Source organism: Ahaetulla prasina, chromosome 8 (assembly GCF_028640845.1).
Source record: "Ahaetulla prasina isolate Xishuangbanna chromosome 8, ASM2864084v1, whole genome shotgun sequence".
NCBI lineage: Eukaryota > Metazoa > Chordata > Lepidosauria > Squamata > Colubridae > Ahaetulla > Ahaetulla prasina.
Genome location: NC_080546.1, coordinates 67,225,717 through 67,248,366, shown reverse-complemented (window position 1 = coordinate 67,248,366; position 22,650 = coordinate 67,225,717). Strand labels below are relative to the sequence as shown.

Below are 22,650 nucleotides of genomic sequence, written 5' to 3'. Positions count from 1 at the left end.
TCATTGCAAAAATTGCAAATCCCAATCACCACCCCTGGGTAACAACAATGCCAAATCCCAACCACCACCCCAGGGCAACCACAATTGCAAACTCTAAACCAGTGGTCATCTACTGGTGGTCCATGGACCACTCTTGGTCTGTGAGAAAAGTTTGGTGGTCCGTGGCGCACCTGGGGGTAGGAGCTGCTCCGGGATGAGCAATGGCCAGTTGGTGACTAGAGCTCTGGAAATATGGGACTGGCCAGGTAGCTCATGGTGAGGCTGTAAATCTACACCATAGAGGGAGGTTCATGCAACTTTGTAGCGTACCCTCACTGGCCGGAATGAGGTAATGGTGCAAAGGGGGGTGGCGGTACAGGCGGGCTGAAGCAACAGGTGGCGGCAACCCCGGGCTGTTCCTTCCCCTTGCTGTAGCTTCCTGTCGGTTGAACCCACCAGTGGCTGTCCCCATCCCTCGCCCTCCCTTCCCAGTCACTCCTCACCTGGCCTCCATTCAAAACCCAAGAAAGAATAACCTCAACTCCATGTTTGTAGCGAAAGGTACTTTTACTGAGTATGAACTGAATGCAACAAAAGAAAAGCAAGGTCTGAAGCAATAGGCATGAAAATTAGATATTGAAAGCAATCCCAAATCCCTCCCCCCAAGAATCCAAGTTGAGTGTCCAATCCACATCTCCCCAAGGTGTAATGTGGGGCCCTTCTTCAGACAGCTCCCATCTATCTGGTATGCCGGAACGGTTGACCTTGACAGCTATCAGCTCCTTCCACGCTGCTTAAAGCCTGTGAGAAGTTTCCTCCCTTTTTCTCGAGACATCTCCACCAGCTCGCTTCCCCCCCCATATACCAGCAGAACCTCCCCTCTCCTGTTACAATGGCAGCCAATAGCAAGCAAGCATCATAGGTAGAGGCTGACATTCGGCCCTCTTGGAGAAGAGACTTTAGTCCTAGAAAAGAGAATAAAATAAAATAGACAGCGTAGATGTCTAGGCGATGATATCCCAAACAGTATATAAGTTATACAAATAATCACCAGGACCGAAGGCTTCTCTGGATATTTCCTGTGAAACAATTGTAAATGTCTTGGGGCTCTAGCATCCCACTCATTTACCCATTCAGACTGAGAGGAAGAGAAGTGTTTTCATGCCATCATGTACTGCACTTTACCTCTACATCTTTGAGAGTCAAGGATTTCTTTATAGAATAGAATAGAATTTATTGGCCAAGTGTGATTGGACACACAAGGAATTTGTTTTGGTGCATATGCTCTCAGTATACATAAAAGAAAAAGAAAAAGAAAGAAAGAGAAAAAAGAAAAAAAAGAAAAAAAACCTTCATCAAAGGTACAACATTTACAACACAAATGATGGTCAATATATCAATATAAATCATAAGGATTGCCAGCAAAAAGTTATAGTCATACAGTCATAAGTGGAAAGAGATTGGTGATGGGAACTATGAAACGATTAATAGTCGTGCAGATTTAGTAAATAGTTTGACAGTGTTGAGGAAATTATTTGTTTAGCAGAGTGATGGCCTTCGGGAAAAAACTGTTCTTGTGTCTAGTTGTTCTGGTGTGCAGTGCTCTATAGCGTCGTTTTGAGGATAGGAGTTGAAACAGTTTATGTCCAGGATGTGAGGGATCTGTAAATATTTTCACAGCCCTCTTCTTGATTTATGCAGTATATAGGTCCTCAATGGAAGGCAGGTTGGTAGCAATTATTTTTCTGCAATTCTAATTATCCTCTGAAGTCTGTGTCTTTCTTGTTGGGTTGCAAAACCAAACCAGACAGTTATAGAGGTGCAAATGATAAGACTCAATAATTCCTCTGTAGAACTGGATAATCAGCTCCTTGGGCAGTTTGAGCTTTCTGAGTTGGCGCAGAAAGAACATTCTTTGTTTTCCTTTTTTGATGATGTTTTTGATGTTAGCTGTCCATTTGAGATCTTGCGATATGGTAGAACCTAGAAATTTGAAGGTTTCTACTGTTGATACTGTGTTGTCAAGTATTGTGAGAGGTGGAAGTATGGAACGGTTTCTCCTAAAGTCTACCACCATTTCTACGGTTTTGAGTGTGTTCAGTTCCAGATTGTTTTGGTTGCACCACAAGGCTAGTCGCTCGACCTCTCGTCTATATGCAGATTCGTCATTGTCTCGAATGAGACCAATCACTGTTGTGTCATTTGTGAACTTCAGTAGCTTAACAGATGGATCATTGGAGATGCAGTCATTGGTATACAGAGAGAAGAGAAGTGGGGAGAGCACACAGCCTTGGGGGGGCCCTGTGCTAATTGTACAGATATCTGAAGTGATCTTGTTTAGCTTCACCTGCTGCTTCCTGTTTGTTAGGAAGCTTGTGATCCACTTATTTAGCAGTTTAGAGAATGTCTGGAATGATGGTATTGAATGCTGAACTAAAGTCTACAAAGAGGACCCTTACATAGGTCTTTGGAGATTCAAGATGTTGTAAGATGTAGTGCAGAGCCATATTAACAGCATCATCTTTTGATCTATTTGCTCGGTATGCAAATTGCAAGGGGTCTAACAGCGGATCCGTGATGGTTTTCAAGTAGGAAAGCACTAGCCTTTCAAAGGTTTTCATGACTACAGGTGTTAAAGCAACTGGTCTGTAATCATTCAGTTCCTTGATAGTGGGCTTCTTCGGCACTGGGATGATGGTAGAGCGTTTGAACCAAGAAGGAACATAGCACATCTCTAGTGATTTATTGAAGATATTTATTTTATTTATTTTATTTTATTAAATTTTTATACCGCCCTTCTCCCGAAGGACTCAGGGCGGTGTACAGCCAAAGTAAAAACAAAGATATATACAGTTTAAAACAACAATTAAAAAGAGCAAATTTTAAAGGCCGATTATTAAAATTTAAATTAAAAAGTTAAAAAATATTAAAAACCCAATTAAAATACATCACCAATTATGCCAGTCCCGCTTTAATGAATAAATATGTTTTGAGCTCACGACGGAAGGTCCGAAGATCGGGCACTTGACGCAGACCGGGGAAGTTCTCCAGAGCGTCACTGCCCCCACAGAGAGGGCCCTTCCTCTGGGGGCCGCCACCCGACACTGTTTGGCGGACGGCACCCTGAGGAGACCCTCTCTGTGCGAGCGTACGGGTCGGTGGGAGGCAAAGGTAACAGCAGGCGGTCTCGTAAGTACCGGGTCCTAAGCCATGGAGCGCTTAAAGATAGTTACCAAAATCTTGAAGCGCACCGAAAGACCACAGGAAGCCAGTGCAAGCTACGGAGCAGCGATGTCACGTGGAGCCACGAGCGCCTCTTACCGCGCAGCCGCATTCTGGACTAACTGCAGCCTCCGGTGCACCTCAAGGGCAGCCCCATGTAGAGAGCATTGCAATAATCCAGCCTAGACGTAACCAGAGCGTGAGTGACTGCATAAGGCATCCCGATCAAGGAAGGGACGAACTGGCGAACCAGGCGAACCTGGTAAAAGGCCCTCCTGGCGACGGCCGCCAGGTGTTCATCAAAAGACAGCCGTCCATCCAGGAGGACACCCAAGTTGCGAACCGCCTCCTTTGGGGCTACTAACCGCTTCAACAGTCAGCTGCGGATGCAGCTGACTGTACCGGGATGCCGGCATCCACAGCCACTCCGCCTTGGAGGGATTGAGCTTGAGTCTGTTTCTCCCATCCAGACCCGCATAGCTTCCAGGCACCGGACAGCACTTCGACCGCCTGCTGGGGTGGTCCGGGTGAAAAGTACAGCTGAGTATCATCAGCGACAGATGATAACTCACCCCAAACCACTGATGACCTCACCCAGCGGTTTATAGATGTTGAACAGGGTGGGCGAGAGAATCGACCCCTGAGGCACCCCACAAGTGAGGCGCCTCGAGGACGACCTCTGCCCCCTGTCAACACTCTGCGACCGGTCAGAGAGATAGGAGGAGAACCACCGATAAACGGTGCCCCCACTCCCAATCCCTCCAACCGCGCAGCAGGATACCATGGTCGATGGTATCGAAGCCGCTGAGAGATCTAATAGGACCAAGGCAGAGGAGCAACCCCTGTCCCTGGCCCTCCAGAGGTCATCCACCAACGCGACCAAAGCCGCCTCCGTATATAACCGGTCGGAAGCCGGACTGAACGGGTCCAGATAGACAGTTTCCTCCAGGTGCCGGGGAGCTGCCATGCAACCACATTTCAACAACCTTCGCCACAAAGCGAAGGTTGAGACTGGACGATAATTACTCAAAATAGCTGGGTCCAGGAAGGCTTCTTGAGGAGAGGTCTCACCACCGCCTCCTTCAAGGCGGCGGGGAAAACCCCTTCCATCAAAGAAGCATTTATAATCCCCTGGAGCCAGCCTCGTGTCACTTCCTGAGCAGCCAGCACTAACCAGGAAGGGCACGGGTCCAGTAAACATGTAGTTGCATGTAACCTCCCCAGCAACCTGTCCATGTCCTCGGGAGCCACAGAATCAAACTCATCCCAAATAACCTCAACAAGACGCGTCTCTGTCGTCCCGGCTGGATCATCGCAATCTTGGTCCAAACTATCCCGAAGCTGAACGATTTTATTGTATAGATAACCGTTAAACTCCTCAGCTCGTCCCTGTAAGGGGTCATCCCGTCCCTCTTGATGGAGGAGGGAACGGGTCACCCGAAACAGGGCGGCCGGGCGGTTATCTGCCGATGCAATGAGGGTGGAATGATATGGGTGAAGATGGGGGCCAATTGGTCAGCATAGACTTTTAAGCAAGAAGGAGTTATCTTGTCTGGACCTGGAGCTTTTCCTGGGTTTTGTCTGTGAAATAGGTCCTGCAGTGCCTTTTCTGTGATCACTAGAGGTTGTGAACTCAATGGGATGGGGTCAGTTGTAGGAGGCTTGGCTGTTGTTGGTGTGTCTGAGATGGGGGCTGTAGAGATAGGTGGCTGTAGTTTCCTTTCAAACCTGCAATTAAACTCATTCAGGTCATCTGCCAGTTGTTGATTTCCTTCAGCCTGGGAGGGAGGTTTGCCATTAACCTCAAAATGTTGTTCTCCTTCAATGAAGAGGGGAACTGGAGGGTTTTTTTGATTCTGACAAATTGAGGAAGTCTGTACAGTTTTCAGTAAGCTAACATGGAACACTGGGTGAATCCTCTGGTGAGTTTTTGGTAACTCTATCTGTACTGTGACCGGGTTTACTATCCGCACAATGGGAAAATATATTATATTTTCTACATATTTGGGTCCACATTTTTTAGACTGCTGGCTAGTTTGCAAGTATTTAGTAGAGAGGAAAACCTTATCTCCCACTTGGTAATCTTTTGGGATGGCCCATTTTCTATCGGCCTGCTTCTTATGGGCTCTGTGGGCCTCATCCAATGCCTTACGGGCACCAAAATTGTTGTTTAACTAAATGTAGAGTCTTCACAAATCCGAAATGTCCAACAACTTTTGCATAGTGGGATTGTTGTTACACCACCCCCCTTAGGGTGGCAGGGACATACAACTTAGCCCCGACCCATGCGAGACCATCATGAACAGTACATTCATTTCCATAGGAGGCGAACCACTCATCAGTTTTTAGTGTGTCCCTCAATTGCTCACTCAACCCAGTGGGTATGTCTGGTTCACTCCCAGTTTGGGCCCTGGTGGTGGAGCCGCCAGTTGTCTTGAAGGGATAACCTGCCAGATTACTTCCGGTCGTGCATTATTTTATTCAGGCAACCTCGAGAGGGCATCAGCCATAAAATTCTTTCCTCCCGGAAGGTAACTCAGGGTGAAATTAAAACAATTGACATGTTGGGCCCACCGGACTTGCTTGGGTGACAACTTCCGCGGGATTTTTAAGGCCTCTAAATTCTTATGGTCTGTCCACACCTCAAAAGGGTGTTTTGCCCCTTCGAGGAAATGCCTCTAAGTTAACAATGCCCAATGGACAGCAAAAGCTGCTTTCTCCCAAATCGCCCATCTCCGTTCGGTCTTGGACAATTTGCGGGAGGTGTATGCACAGGGCTGTAGTGACCTGTTAGCATTAGCCCCAACCGCCACATCACTTGCATCGGCCTGGACAACGAAAGGGGCTTCCATATCTGGGTGTTTCAGAACCGGCTCAGCAGCGGACAACCTTTTCAGCTTCTCAAAACCTGCCTGGCACTCCATATTCCACTAGAGCGGCCTATTAGGTTTAGGTTCACTATTAGGCTCACAAACCCCAAGAAACTTTGTAGCTGCTTGCGGGTGCAGGGAGGTGCCTACTCTAGGGATGCCCGGACCATCGCTGGGTCCATTTCTATCCCCTCATTTGAAATGCGGTATCTCAAATTCAAAGTCAATCTTACTTTGATGGAATTCACATTTTGACAGCTTAGCATACAGTTCGGCTGCTCTGAGTTTTTTCAGAACTGACCGCACCAACTTCACGTGTTCCTCCATAGTCTCAGCGTAATCATTGGTCATCGTTGGTTTCGGTGTCTCTGTCCTCTGCGATGGTTGGAGTTCCCAACTCCCCCAGGCTTGGGGAAGCAAACTCAATGACTTCCACCCCCTTCAGGGCCATCTCGTGACGCTTGGCTGGAGGCTTGTCAGCTTTCTTCCCTCTAGCAGGGGTTGACTGGGAACCAGGTTTGGAGAAGCATTTGGCCGCTGGGTGCCCTTCTTTTCTACATTGGAAGCAGGCGGTAGAACTAGACTTTGAGATTGTGCCCCCTTTGGACACTCTGGGGCTTTCCCTTGGGGGAGCAAGGGAAGGCTTGTTCCAATTCTGGCCCATGCGGTAGTGATCCCAGACCAGGTCAATCTCCACGTTGCCGGCCCTCACATACCAGCGCCGCAAATCTCAGGTCCCTCTGGAGCAGTAAGCCATGTAATTTCCTCATTAAGGCCATCCCTATAACACTCCATCAGCACCTCCTGGAACCACCACCTCATGTGGCGCACCAACTCGTGAAACTCTTGGGTGTACTCTGCCACCAATCTCCATCCCTAATTTATAGACTTCATCCTGATTCTGGCCTTTTGCTCGAGTAGGGGGTCCCTTGGGATGCCTTGGGATCCCCTCCATATTTTACTGTCAGCAGTGGAAGCTTTAGAATTTGACACCTCTGAGCTCCTGCTCCCCCCCTCACCGGGGGTGTGTGTGCTGGGTTACAGCATCAACCTGAGCCCCAGCAGCCCGCTCTCTGTTTGCCTCTGGGAATTTCTTCTATGCTCGCTGAAGCCTCTGCTCCTCCTCTTGGGTTTTCAATCTCCTCCCTTACCGGCCCCACATACCTTTTGTGGGCTTTACGACTCTCAAGGGCCTCTTTCAAGAGCTGCACGGCTTGAGTCAGCAGGAGATCTTTGTTCTCCTTCTGCCAAGCCGCCTCTTCATGCTAGCATCTGGTATCTGTCAGCTCTGAGGCGATTTCCTCAAGAGGTTCCGTCCTGCCAACACCCAGTGACCATTTAGCTCTGGCTGGTTTTTCTTCAAGCTGCAATTCTGACATCCACTCAGAAACCTCTTTACAGTGCCTGGATTGAAGGGGAGTGGATCCAGCAGGTCCCATGTCCACAGAGAGGAAGGGGTCAAGTCATTTTCCAAAGCACCTGAAGGTCAGACAAGGAATAATGGATGGAAACTGACCAAGGAGAGATTCAATCTAGAAATGAGGAGGAACTTTCTGACAGTGAGAACAATCAAACAATGGAACAGCTTGTCTTCGGAAGTGGTGGGAGCTTCATCACTGGAGGCTTTCAAGAAAAGATTGGACTGCCATTTGTCAGAAATGGTGTAGGGTCTCCTGCTTGAGTGCGGGGTTGGACTAGATGACCTACAAGGTCCCTTCCAACTCTTAATCTGTTAAAGCTTTGGTCTAGCCAAAATGGCCGTCATCTCTGCTGCCAATCAGGAGGGTTTTCTTTGGATCAAACAAGGAAATTATTGTTTCCTCATGATCTACAAAGCATTACTCCTTTCTTCATCACACCTCCAGGGTGGCTTTGGCCCCATAGGGTCTCCTGGCAAGCAGGTATATATCAGCTGGATTTCACAGTGCTGACGGAGCTCCGCTATCCCATAACGTCCTGCTGCGATGCCAACTGGTCAAATTCCAGCACAAGTAACTTCTTCATGTCTTTGGCAAGGTGGGTGCTAGCTGAATCCCAGACTAGCAGACCTCTTTGGTCACCTCGCACAACAAGTGGCAGCATTAACTCAACCCACTTTCTTATAACTCCTTGTGTGCACCAGGCCTTTTCATTTTCAGGAACATAAATCCTTGAAACATGTTCAATCTTTTCTTTCTTGCCCTTGGTGATGATTAGAGGTGGGACTTTGCTTCCATCAAGACAAATTGCCAAAATGCAGGTAACACGTGCACTTTCATAACCAGTGGAGGGAATGAAGATTGACCTGGCACCCCTCTAATCAATTGTTATTTGAGCTCCTTGGCCCATAAACACTGCAGTTTCATCCATAGTGATCACATTGGAGAGTTGGTATCTAGAAAAGTTGATGCCATTAACAAAGAATGAGCGCAAGTGCATGTTTGGCAAGTTCAGCATCTTCCAGCTTGAACAGTGAGGTGGATCTCCTTAGAGACAGTTCATATCACTGAAGAAAGCCATCAGCCAGTGTTGAAATGCTTTGAATTCTTCCAGGGGGATTTGTAACTGGGGCCATTGCAAGGGCAAATGCTTGGCTATCAACCCTGCACACAACCAAAGCCTTTGCTCTCCTGTCAGCAATCCATTCAGAGATGATGTCTTCAAGTTCAGGAAATAATGGTTGCCGACCTGATCCACAGTTGCGCTTCTTAGCATTTCCCTCGTGCACCTGTTGACTGTGGTTATTATACTCTTCTCTCCATTTTTGGGCCATATGGAAATCCAACTTCCCTTTGCAGAAAGTCGTCAGATTCTTGCCCTGAGAATTCTCCATGATTCCTTTCTTGAATTCTACAGACTAGCTCTTTGTCGTTGAACTCATCTTGTCTGGAGGTCAAAATAAAAATCACTTTAGATCATTAAATCCATTAATCCATTAACACAAAGACTTAGGGTGGTGGTTGGGATTTGGGATTTTGCCTCATTTTACAATCTTTCCTGCCACTTGCCAAGGGAATCACTACAGTTGTTAAGTCAATCTGGATTTTCCCATTAACTTTGCCTGTCAGGAGGTCACAAAAGGGGATCACATGACCCTGGGTTATAACTGTCATAAATATGGGTCAGTTGTCAAGCTACTGAATGTTGACCATTTGACACCCTGGCTATGTTGCCATGAGCATCTGGGTGAAAAACAGGCATAAGTGACTTTTATTTCAGTGGGATAATTGGAAAGTGATTGCAAATATCCCAGCCAAGAGCACGGAATCCAAAACCTCCTGCAAGGAGGGACTTTTTTTGCAAAGAAAAGGCAGCTCTTCTTTGCTACTCCGGGCCACGTAGGTCAGGACAAAATAAACACTGGCAAGAAAATTGTGGATGGCTGGTGTGAATGTTAGGTAAGCCGGCGCTAGTTGTGTTGAGCATGTTGCTCGGCCTCCTGGTCTTTTTGTTGCCACAGTTACACAGCAAAAGCGGCCTGGTGAGTAGAGTTGGTAGAGCGGCTACTGCAAGGCTGTTTCGCGTGGATGGCTGGTACAAACATTAGGTAAGCTGGACTGGGGCTCGGCCTCCCACTCTTTTTGCATCCGCTATTAACAGCAGAAGCGGCCCAGTGGTCAGGATTGCATGAGCGGCTGCCGCGACGCTGTTTCATGTGGATGGCTTGTGAGACTTAGGTAAGGGCATGCAGGATGTGTGGGCAAGTCCCCCCTTTCCCGCCTTGCCTTCTCGCCTCGTGTTGTCAGCACTGCAAGCAACCAGAGGAAATGGGTGATTGGCTGCACAGATGCTTAAGTAAGGCTAATTTTGTGGTTGGGGCTTAATTTTAGTGCATGCATTCAAAAACTTAGAAGGTCGTCTTTTCGGGGAAACACAGTAGATACAACCATAGTTCTACAAAACACATAAAACATATATTCTCTTCTCACAAGACCCAGAAGAGTTGCAAAGACAACAGCTGCACAAACAAGGAGAAGAACTAGACATAGTAGACAGCTGTATATACCTTGGTCAACAGCTCTCAATGGAAGGTGATACAATAAAGGAAATTGAATGCTGTGTTAAATGTGGTTGGCAGACATTCGGCAAGCTAACTGTAATTTTCAAGAACAATCTCCCCCTATGATTGAAGAGGAAAGTTTTTGATCAGTGCGTGCTACCTGTTCAAACATTTGCCAGTGAAACATGGACACTAATCTCACAATCAGTACAAAACCTTTTCCTCAGATTCTCAGGACTTAAGCAGTATGTTTTGCTCAATTCTGGGTTCACACTCCTTTACATTTATAGTTGTACTCCTCAGTGCTCAGTTCTGCTACATCATCTGAGACTCTCAATCCTTTGACTTTTTTAATTTTTATTTTAATAAAAAGATTAAAATCCAAAAGATAAAGCAAAACTAGACAAGAACATTAAAAAGAAAAAATAATGTGAATTAAAAGGACAAAAAAAACAGAACACATCCCTACTAGTTGAATATTGACAAATATATTGCAGCAATAATACCCCCCCCCTTACAAAACAGACACAAAATTTATAAACTACTATATCTATTTGGAACCAATTTGACCTGTCATACATTATATATATGAAGAAAAAAAGTTGATAAATTAAACTACAGCAAAGTTAAAGTTCAACGTTCTCTGTTAAGAATATGTTATTGTAATTTACCTTTAGAAAGTCTACAACAGTTTCTTATCTACCACAAATCACCATAGTCATTATCTCTGATCCATCCAGGGTCAAATACCCTTACCGTGTTTCTCCAAAAAGAAGGCTGGGTCTTATTTTCATTTGACCCCGAAAAAATAGCTAGGCCTTCTTTTTGGAGGGTTCTAATTATTGACTCACCTCGCAGCAGTGGCACCAACAGCCCTGCCTAGCAGGAGCCCACTGCTGGCCCACTTCTGCAGCCACTTGCCACCACTCACATGCATCGCCCCGGGCTTTGTTTTGCCTTTAGATGCCTGCCGGAAGGCATCTGCACCCAATAACAGCTGCAGGAAAAGGAGGAGGAGGGCGAATTGCATTGGGGAATTGGGGAGGAAAAAGAGCATTGCCTCCATGGATCACGTTTTCCAATGTTTTCCTCCCCGATTCCCCAATGCAATTTGCAAAGCCGCACACCCTCCACCTCCTTTTCTGCAGACTCACTTTCTCTTTCCTCCTACCCAGATCTGTCTCCAGGTCCAGCAAAAGCCAACCACTCTCCGCCTGGGTTGTCTGGAGAATTGGCAGGACGGGCAGTGAGCCACCTTCCTTATACCTCTCATGCAGAAGCGCCCACTTCGCAAGAGCATCGCCTCTATACATTGGGTTTTCTGGCGTTTTCCTCCCCGATTCCCCGATGCAATTTGCAGAGCCTTGCTTTATGCCCCCTGTGCTGCCACCCGAAAACACTTTCCTCCCCAATTCCAAAAACGTCATGTGGCAGGTGCTGCTACTCGAAAACACTTTCCTGCCCAATTTCAAAAACGGGGCATGCGAAGGGGAAAAAAAAGCATCACATTTCAGGGGGCGGGCAGTTCCAGCTGGTGCTGCTGCCCGAAAATACTTTCCTCTCCGATTTCAAAAATGTGTCGTGCAGAGGCAAAAAAAAGAGCATTGCATTGCTTGCCAGGAAACCCGGCACTGTATTTACGAGATGGCAGCATCCAGGAGGACTGAAGTGCTGCATATCTATTGGGTCTTGCTGCGAGAAAGCAAGGCTTTCAACGCCTATGGCTATAGGTAGGAAGACTGGGGCGTCTCTAGAGTGGAGCCTTTGGTACCAAGTCCCTCTTTTGCCCCCCTGAAAATCATCCCCACCCCACCCACTTCAGTTAAATGCATGTAGAATGAGAGGGTTTATTTTAAATGGATAAAAAGATATGTGCTGCTCGTTATCAAAATCCAGATGGAAGTGAGGATCCCTGCCGCCTGGAACTCCTGCAAAATGTGATGCGCGGAGGCTGACAACCTCCAAAGGGTGGGGGCCGGCAGGTGGCCGGGGCTACATTCAGTGTATAAGACGCACCCAGATTTTTACCCTCTTTTTAGGGGGGAAAAGGTGTGTTTTATACTCCGAAAAGTACGGTAGCTTTGACAGTAAAATTATCTGTTAATCAGTGGGAGAAAAAATGTTGCCTGCCATTCAGCATGTCATCTTGGGGGAAATCCAAGTTAACATTTTCACAGAAACACCGTATTTCAATTTTACTATTTAAAAAACATAGCAAAATTTAAGTTGAAGTTACAATTATCTTAAGCTATCTCCATTTTTACAATCTTTAAAAGAAAAACCTTAAAATCCAATTTAAATAAAAGCCATTTTTAAAAATATATTTATCAACTCTCTGGTCTCTTTTATTTAATGCCTAACAATTGGTTAAAGAGATGTTTGGACCTTTAAGAGATTCATATTTTCAATATTTAATAAGAGGATGTCCTTTGTCCTTATTTTATCAGGGATCAAAATCACATTTTTATTTTACCTTTTAAATGTTCTGTTTATTTATTATTATTCGTATTTAGAAAATGTTTAATTGTTTTGTCTAGAAAAATATAACAACCTATGTCAAGGTATTCTTAATTCACCTTTCAGTCATAATTCAACTTATTTATTTCTGCCAGATAGGTCAACTTTATTATTATATTTCTCTCTTACTTCTATGTTCCAAAGACCAGGTTCCTTGAAGCCAGTAGTTTGCCTAGAAAGGCAACCTTAAATGTAGCATAAGAAATTGCAGAGATTTTTCAAAACTCTTGACAACTGTGAGTTAATCAATGTGTTTTCTTAATAGGTCATGGAAACACTGTACCTTATTTAAATCCTTTAGCCAAAGGCTAAATACCCATATTTCAATGCCTAAGCTAGCTAAAGACAGGCTGAATGGTATGACAATTTAGTGGTTAGAAAGTGATACTCATCAATAGTCCCAAATAAAAATAAAGGAAAGACTGATTGGGCTGCCACAAGATTCAGTCTTAGGTCCTTGTTCTTCAATGATTTTATTTATCAATTTGATGAAAAAGTCAAGGAAATGCCTTTTTAAAAAATACGTTGCCAAGAGCATTTGGTAATAAATTCATATACAGTTATTTCTTTTTAAAATTTATTGTATTAAACTTAAAAACCTTTACATTTAAAATGTGTTTCTAAAAACCTTAATACTTCGTATTGTATGAAAGCTAAATAGAAATATAACTACCGTATATACTCGAGTATAAGCCGAGTTTTTCAGCACGTTTTTTGTGCTGAAAAGCGCCCCCTCGGCTTATACTCGAGTCTACGTCTTGATGTACTTCGGGAACCCCGCACAGGAGACGCCAAAGAGGCGGCGAGATCGTCCGGCGGGATTTGCCCAAGGCTGAGCAGTTCGCGCGCCTGACCTGAGCCAAGCCGGTCCCAGTCCAGCCGAACGGTGAAAGCGACATGCCGGCGCCGCCCGCTTTCACCGCTCGCTGGACTGGGACCGCTTGCTGGTCCGCAGTAACTCCCGCCAGGCTGTGCCGCGAAGAAACCATTTAAAAGCCCCGCCAGGGCTTTCTCTTCTCCTCCGTGCTTCAGAAGTTGGGCTTTAAATGGTTTCTTCGCGCACAGCCTGGCGGGAGTTACTGCGGACCGAGAAGTCGCAGTCCAGCCGAACGGTGAAAGCGGAGTGGCGCCGGCATGTCGCCACCGCTCGCTGACTGCGACCGGCTTGGCTCGGGTCCCCGCGCGGGCGGGGAGCCGACTTTGGCCCTTTAGCAAGGAGGAAGGTGGGAGGAAGCGGAGCTGCCGGCTGTGGCGCCCGCTGAGCCGCCGCCGCCGCCGCCTGGAAGAGGAGGAGGTGACCTTCACGCGGAGAGGGTGGGGATGGGGGTTGAGGCGTGCAAGAGGAGCGAGCGTGGAGGAAGAGGAGGAGGCGACGGCCCCGCCGGGACAGCGCGGCTTCTAAGATCAGCCCACGCTCCAAGAGGGAAAGGGAGCGAGTGGGTGGGTGGCTGGGACGAGACCCCACCACAAACACACACACAGCCGGTCGGACGGCGCGTTCCTTTCTCTGCTCTCTCTCGCCTGTGTCAAGGCGCTGGAAGGGGCGGAGAGCGAAACAGCAGCAGGAGCAGCCGCGCCGCCGCTTCCTCCTCCTCCTCCTCCTCCTCCTCCTCCTTTCGTGGCGGGCTGCTTCCAAGTCTGGAAATCTGTTTTGGGAAGTGGTGGTGCAGCTGCAGTTCAGCCCTGTCGGCCGGGGAAGGAGGCGGTGGATCGATTCTCGCGCCACACAAGTCGGCTGGAAAGCTTGCTGCTTCTTCTTCTTTTTGCTTCTCCCCCACCCCTCTTTTCGGCTCTCTTGCAACGTTGCTGCAGCTCCTCGGCTCCTTTTCCCGCGCCCAGAAGGCTCGAGCCTCTGCTGCCGATTGAATACTAAAATAAAATAAAAGAGCGGAGAAGAACGGGCGCCATGGTGTCCGCGTCCCTGTCGCCGCCCGGCAGGACGCGTTTAAAAAAGGCGGGGAGTTGAAAAGAGGCTGCCTCTTCGGGTTACCTCAACATCCATTCCAGAGCCGCTAAAGAGCTTGCTTGGCCCGCCCTGGTTGGGGAACGGCACAAAAAGGGTCCCTGGTGACCCAGAATTCATCCTAGCCCCATTGACTGGCCCTTTGACTCGATAGGATTTAGCTGACGGGATTGTTAAACAGCCGACCTTTCTTCTGGGGAGAGAAGTCACTCTAATAAATATTGGGAGGTGTTTTCAAGGAAACATAGGGGTCCACCTTCTGCCCACAAGAAATGTAGGGAAATGCCACCATTCCCAGCCTTCTGAGCACATCAGCTTATCCTGGCAGAGGATGAGGAAAGTCGATTTCAAAGCCTTTGGAAATCACCAGCTTGGAAAAAGCTAAATTATGTAGGGCTATTCAGCTACAACTTCGTGTTTAGGTTTTGTCTTTGAAGCGAGATAATGATAGCTAGCTAGCTAGCTAATTAGATAGATAGATAGATAGATAGATAGATAGATAGATAGATAGATAGATAGATAGATAGATAGATAGATAGATAGATTAGAAAGAAAACAGAACAAAAAAACAGAATAATAGAGATGGAAGGACCTTGGAGGTCTTCTAGTCTAACCCCTGCTTACGCAGGAAACCTTATACCACTTCAAATGCTTATCCAATATCTTCTTAAAAACTTCCAGTGTTAGAGCATTCACAACTTCTGGAGGCAAGTTGTTCCACTGGTTAATTGTTCTAACTGTCAGGAAATTTCTCCTTAGTTCTAGGTTGCTTCTCTCCTTGATTAGTTTCCACCCATGCTTCTTGTCCTGCCCTCAGGTGCTTTGGAGAATAGTTTGATTCCCCCTTCTTTGTGGCAGCCCCTGAGATATTGGAATGTTCCTATCATGTCACCCCTAAACTAGACATACCCAGTTCACATGCCCCGTGAGACGTCTTGCTTGCATGTCACACACACGCACTGCTCGCTGGGGAAAAAAAAAGGATGGAAGGAAGGAAGGAAGGAAGGATGGATTGATGGATGGAGGCGACCGCTTTGAAGCGCAACCCTTCTCCGCAACTAAGGGGGTCAATGTTTTCCCAATCCTAGGGTGTGGGAAACAGTCATTCTTTCTTCCCCTAGTCTCTCCCGAGATCGCACTGCAGCGCCCATCATCCCCAGCCGGCAATCTGAGCTCGTGCCATCGATGTGGTCCTTGAACTTCCTCCTTGTTTCTAACCCAGCCTAGGATGGCCGGGCGTGGAGGGTATGGTGGTGGTAAACGACCAGGAGAAAGCTTTCGCTCTTTTCGAGAGGTCCTCTTGGAAGGCTGCCTTGGAAAGGGAAAGTGGGAGGGGCAGAGATTTCTCCTCAAAGGTCCCCTTGGAAGGCTGGGTTGGAAAGGAAAGTGGGAGGGGCAGAGATTTCTTCCTCTCGGGTCCCCTTGGAAGGCTGGGTTGGAAAGGGAAAGTGGGAGGGGCAGAGATTTCTTCCTCGGGTCCTTCTAGAGTCCTTGAGAAACTGATATCATACAAGGTTAATAAATTATACCTCCTCCTCATTGATGAGTTTTTCATCCTGAAATTGATTGAAACATTGTACCATCATATGCTGCCATAGTATAGTGTTAACAACATCTGTAAAGATGATATATGAGCATGACACTAAGTTTTTCTATATTTCCCTTTATTGAAAAACTTCCATCATGCTTCTTTCTGAAAACAAAGGTCATTATAATATACCTCATTATATATTTGATTTGATGATATTTCAGTTAATAAATACCATTTAAGGTGTTAAGCTTCCTTTCTTTTTCAGCAGCAAAGTGAATTACAACTTTAAAGAACTTTATTACTTTATATTCATTTATTTTAAGTATAGATTTTAGATTTTTAAACAAATATGTTTAGAGCTTTTATATCTTTCAAGTTATTCAAATTATCCCCTCAGCAGGTATATAATGGCATCCAATTCCAATATCATGTTGGGGCTTTTGAGCAAGGGAGGAGGAACGCGAGCACCGCCTTTCGTGCTGGCATTCCGGGATTTCCCTTTGTTTAGAGCTGGGAATCCTCCTTCCCCCTTTTGCACTTTTATTGTTTTTCGTTCAAATAAATATTCATGTTATTTTACTTGGCTCTATCTTTATTTTTTACATTGACCAGTAGCTGCCTCATTTCCCACCCTCGGCTTATACTCGAGTCAATAGTTTTTCCCAGTTTTTTGTGGTAAAATTAGGTGCCTCGGCTTATATTCGGGTCGGCTTATACTCGAGTATATACGGTATATATTTTTTCTTTTCCATGACTATGCTTTCTGGCCACATTCCTAGCAAATGTATCCAAAGTTCTTCATATATCCAGTGATGAAATAATGTGAATCAAACTTCTTTTAGATATTCTCTAAGATGTTCCTAACATGGCACAGTTTGAACTAGTTTCTGTATAGAAAAGCCACATGGCGCATCGATTACCTCTTTTTCCAAAATGCAGTTTCTGAAAACCACCTTTTAGAAAGAGAAGCAGTTAATGCACTGCACAGGATTTTGTGGAGACTGTCTTGCACCATTCTGGACACAGTTACCATTTTCACGATCTCTCAGAAACAAAACCTGAGGGATTGGATTGGAAAATCATACTCTTCTGAGAAATCATGCAAATGGCACCCACTCCAGAATGGCACAAGGTACTCTCTGTAGGAAGACCACATGTCACATTATCAAGGCACTCGAGTGGTGGGTTGCTACTGGTTCGCACCAGTTCAGGAAAACCGGTAGTAAAAATATGTAGTCGCTCGCAGAACTGGTAGTAACGGCTGGTTGGCCATGCCCCTGAACCGGTTGCTGCTTGTTTGCCCTGGCCAGCATGTTAGACACCGCCATGTTCTTCACGCATGCACATCCCATTGCCTTGCAAGTCCAATGGGATGCACATGCGCAAAAAAACATGGCGACAGCAGCAGCTTTTTTTACCGGTACTTTTTGGCGGCCTGTGGAGAAAGTGGCTTTCCAGCAGCGGCTGAAAACTCCAGTCAGCTTGCCTTCCCGACTCTGGACCAGCCGCCAAGGAAGGTAAGCAGCTGAACAAAGAGGCGGTGATGGGGGAGGAAGGCAGGCAAGCTGGCCTGGTCACGGGACCGCCAGGAATGGCGCGTGGAAGGCAGGCAAGCATGTCGGGGGGCCTTGGCCATTGGAAAGGCAGCTAGCAGCCTATTCCCTTCCCTGCAGCCCTGCCATGCTTGTCTGCCGCCAATGCCTGCCATGGCAAAAGTCTCTGGGACTTCCGGGACACCCCAAAGCTGCTGCTGCGGCAAAAGCCGCACAGGAGAACTCCCCAGGAGTTCTGGGATGGCCCGCTGCAGCTGCCACTGCGTGCTGAGGCAAAAACCACACAGGAAAACTCCCTGGGAGTTCCGGGACAGCCTGCTGCAGCCTGCCACAACAAAAGCCACACAGGAAATGTCCCCGGGAGTCGGGACACCCTGCTGCTGCCGCCGCCGCTGCCTGCCACGACAAAAGCTGCACGGCTGAAGTTCCCGTTTCGGGAGAGATAAAAGAAAAAAAAGAAAGGGAGAGACAAGAAAGAAAGAAAAAGAAAGAAAGAAAGAAAAGAGGGAGAGAAAGAAAAGAAAGGATGAAAGAAAAAGAGACAAAGAAAAGGAGAAAGAAAGAAAGAGGAAGGGAGAGAGACAAGAAAGAGATAAAGAAAGAAGAAAGTTATTAATCCTTAATAACTTTGCTTATCAGAAGGTCGCAGAATGTGATCACATGATCCCAGGACACTGCAACCATCATAAATATGAGTGTAAATTCAAAGCATTTGAATTTTGATCACATGACCATGGGGATGCTGCAACGGTCGTGTGAAAAATAGTCATACATTACTCTGTTCAGCACTGTTGTAATTCAGATGGTCACTAAATAAACTATTGTAAGTTGAGGACTATCTATTCTGCATAATTACTGAAACTTTTACAGAAAAAAAGTCTAAAACAAGCAGCTGCAAACTTGTTATTTTCTCCCATCCTACTTGATTTCTCCTGGAGTTTTGTAACTTGATTCATTTTACCTCAATTCTCAGCATTGTAAGGAGACATTCAGTTCCATCCTAGGTTCTACAAGGCAAATATGTACTCGAGCTCAACCACACTATTTTGGATAATAAGCAAACTAGTCTTATTGTTTTGGGTTGATTTGTATGTTTTTGAACTAATTAAACTTCCCCATTAGAGCATCTATAGAGATTCTCAGTCTTCCAGGTCATGGTTGTCCCAAAGGGACTTTTTTTTAAGAGGCAACTTTGTCTTTGTCCATCTGCATTTAAAAGCAAAGGCCATTCTTTTGAAGACAGCAAACCTCACATTTTGGAGAGAGAGGACCACTGGTTTGAAAAAGGGGTCAGTTAGGCCATCTATATCAAAATTGAACAGTCCTCTCTCAATAGAGGGGAAGGGATATGATATCTATCATCTATCTCCAGTCTACAACACAGTCCTTTCAACAGTTCCAAGAAGGCTCCACACCCATTTGCACTATAGGTGACCCTGATGACACAGATAAACCTCCATGTGGCCTCAGTGACTCTAAAAGAATACAAATGACCAGCTGTCTGCAAGGAGTTTAAATCCTTCCATTCTCCACCATCCAGGCAGTGCTGAAGAAGTTTCTTGGATGGGAAGCAAAACATCTAAGAAAAAACAGCCCACTTGTCTCTTGAAAAAAAGCACCTTTGGGGTTCCCCATTAGAGTTTTCTGAATAACTTCTCAATAAAATATTCTGAACATAATGATTCCTGGGTATGTACATATTGCTATGTAAATCAGTTCCTTTTAATAAGCTTGTGCAAATGTGAATCATTTCAAAATTTCAGGTAAAAATTGGAGTTTGAAAAAACGTTTTCCTTCATTGTTAAATAATTGAATTATAGTTAGAATTTCAGCATCTTCTTATTTATAAATTAAACTTTACATTGCTCTATTTTGCATAAATAAATCAGTGAACACATCCATGCTATTTTCTTGATATTGGATGATTTGCCGTTGCCTTCTTACAGGATGATTTTTAATCATGTTTTTCTAGTCTAATTTGTTTTTAAATTTAATCTCATGAAATCCATAGAAGTCATCATCTAAATATCAATCAGACCTAATCATGTTTGGCTTCTGAGCCCAGACAAGGTTGTCCAAATGTTCTACTTAAACTCAAGCACTTTACTCTCCCTCTCCTGTGTTTCCAGTCTTAGTTTCTCAGGTGCCTCAGGTCCCACATATACCTGATGATGACCTCTTAACTAGTTGAAACCTGAAGCACCAAAAAGACACAAGCCTGGTAAGGCTTGCATCTTTCTCAGTCAATGAAAGAACAATCCTGATCTGGATTAGCCTCCTAATTGAGCCAGTGTTCATAACATTGATGTATACTTAATACAAGATCAGCTAGCTTATTGTGTTACTTACTCAGCTCTCCTTTTCTCTTGCAGCGGGTGGTTTGTCCTTGGCAGCTGTTTATTAGCAGTCAGCCTGTCAGTGGCATTTTACTGCATCATATACCTTGAATGGTATCATGGAATTGCAGACTATGAAACTAGCTATCCCACTCTCGTTCCCATCACAACTGCTAGCTTTATTGCTGCAGCAGTTTGGTAAGTTGACCATTCATAGAATAAACTGATACTAATGGAGACACCTGACTTAAACGTAACTGTTAAAACATTTGTGAGGAGACAGTAAGATCATTTTTTGTAATGCTGTTCTATCATGTTAGCTTTAGCTCTCTTGAAGGAATTTTTAAAGCTTGTGTAAAATTTAACATGTTTAATTTAGTTCAAGGTGTTTCAGAATCATTTATTTAGCTTCACCATGTTTTGTTGAGGCTTTTGGTCCTGATGAAGCTCCAGATTTGTTAAAGAATGATCTGGGGCCTTCTAAGTGAGTAACTTAAATAAAGGGATTAAAATTGGTATAGAAAAAAATACATTTCCAGCAAAGTTATTACATTTATATCTCACTGCAATCAAACCACTCTCAATGGTTAACACAACATAGAAAAAACAATTAAAAATCCCTAAAAGGAATAAAATCAGCATAAAATCAAAACAATATAATAATATAATAACATAACTTAAGAATAAAGTAACTCAAAGCAACATAAATGGATCTAATATCATCACCCTCCAGAACTTACTGTTTTCAGCAATTTTTTGAATGCAGTTAGGAAGGGATTATTCTGATTTCCACATGGAAGCTATTCCACAGAACTACTGCTGCTAACCAAGAACCTACCCCTCCTGACCAAACCTCCGTACAGTGTGGCACTAGGAGCAGTTTCTCTCTAGATGGTTCAATAGGTTGGCCAGCTTTTTGGCCCTAGAGTAGCAAGCCATAATGGTCTTTGAGTTAAAGCCAGCATTTTAAATTGCACCTTTAAGCTAATTCCAATGGGCTGAACATAGAATAATTTTTCTTTGTCCACTGCTATTCTAAATGTTTTTGTTGCTTCACTGCTCATGGTTCCTCAGAAGCTGCCAGGTTCAGTCAGCAGAATGTGGCTGTTCAGAAGCAGTCTTGTTCCACACCTGACTCATCTGGGACATTTCCCAGGAGCCCTCTGGAAGCCATACAAGTCCATGAGGCATCCATGGATATTCATGGCAGTTCAGCTTTTTTCAGTAATAAAATAGTTTAATGTATGCCATATTGGCATTGCTTCCAAAGTATTTAATTTAATTAAAGGGGTACTTGATTCACTCTTTTTATTAAAAATAAAACGTGACTTTGTATTGTCTAATTACAATTATATTTCATTGGTTCATTGTACATGAAATAGATAGGTGAGGGAAGAATACAGATTTGTCCACTGTTTTGAAAATGGGCCATTTTATACTGTAAAAGGATTCACCCTGAGTAAAATATAGGTGTAATTAAATTGCATTTGCCCTTGTTTCATAATAGTGTTGCTGTGATGATTATATATATTTTTCTTCCTAGCATTTTCTGGCAAATGCAGGGTCCACTTTTTTCAGTTCAACTGATTGTTGCTCCATTAGTTGTGATAGGAATTGCCCAAGCCTGATGTCATGGGCTAAGAGGGAAGGACTGGCCCAAGTCACTCAGCTTTGCTTTCATGTCTCAGTCTTGCAAACAGAATTCGTGGTGTTCTGATTTCTAGCCTGGTGCCTTAATTCCTAGACCAAATTGGCTTTCAACTAGATTATTGGTTTAAATTAGATGCTAATTTATATTACATATATTTTCTAAATACCAGCATAGCCTAAAGAAGGTGTGTCAAACTCGCATCATCACATTGTTATCACATGACGTATCGTGACTTTTTCCCCCTTTACTAAACCAGGGGTGGGCATGGCCAGTGCATGACTCATCTGGGCCATGGGCCATGAGTTTGACACCCCTGGCCTAACACTTGGTTTAAGTTGTCTGCAACTGTGTATAGGCATCACTACATACCTACACTGGAAAGCAGTTGATGGGTAAGCGTAGGTTGAGATGGCTGCAGAAGGGCCCATGCGCACACTTCCAAAATCTCTGTTGTGTATTCTATGGAGGTGTATGTTCACACATGCTGATTGGTTGATTCTGCTTCCTGTTCTGTGCCTTCCTGTTAGATCATCTCCTAGCCAGAATGTTACTATATGCAGAAATATAAATGCAACACCTGTGCAATCATCCCAAAATGACAAATGCTTACATTCTTGACATACAGTGACAGAAAATTCTAATCTAGCTTAATTCCTTGATGTATTTAATGAAGTAACATTTTAATCTACACATTTATATTGTCACAAGAACAAAGTTTATGAATTGTTAACTATTTCCAGAGTACACACACATATATATCAATTACAGATAGTTCTTGCTTACCAACTGTTCGTACCAGTTGTAGCTACAATGGGTCTTCATAGCTGTAGCCATTGTAGCATCCCTTTGGTCAGTCATGTAATCTCAATTTGGCCATTTGGAAACCATATTGCATTATGACAGTTGCAGTATCCTGTGATCAAGTGATCACAATTTGAGAGTTTCAGAGATGTTTCCACAAGCAAAATCAATGGGGAAGCCAGCAATATGAATTGTAGTCATGTGATGCGTTTACCGAACCATAGCAATTAATTTAATTATCCTGACAA

General features: G+C 44.8%; 1 protein-coding gene across 1 annotated transcript in view; it reads left to right on the top strand.

The window, feature by feature from the left end:
• Positions 1–22,650, top strand: part of TMEM128 (transmembrane protein 128) — a 68,893-nt gene that overhangs the window by 43,787 nt on the left and 2,456 nt on the right. Inside the window, exon 3 of the mRNA XM_058191993.1 lies at positions 19,987–20,148. Within this exon, the coding sequence (XP_058047976.1) occupies positions 19,987–20,148 (162 nt within the window). The remainder of the gene's footprint in view (positions 1–19,986; positions 20,149–22,650) is intronic.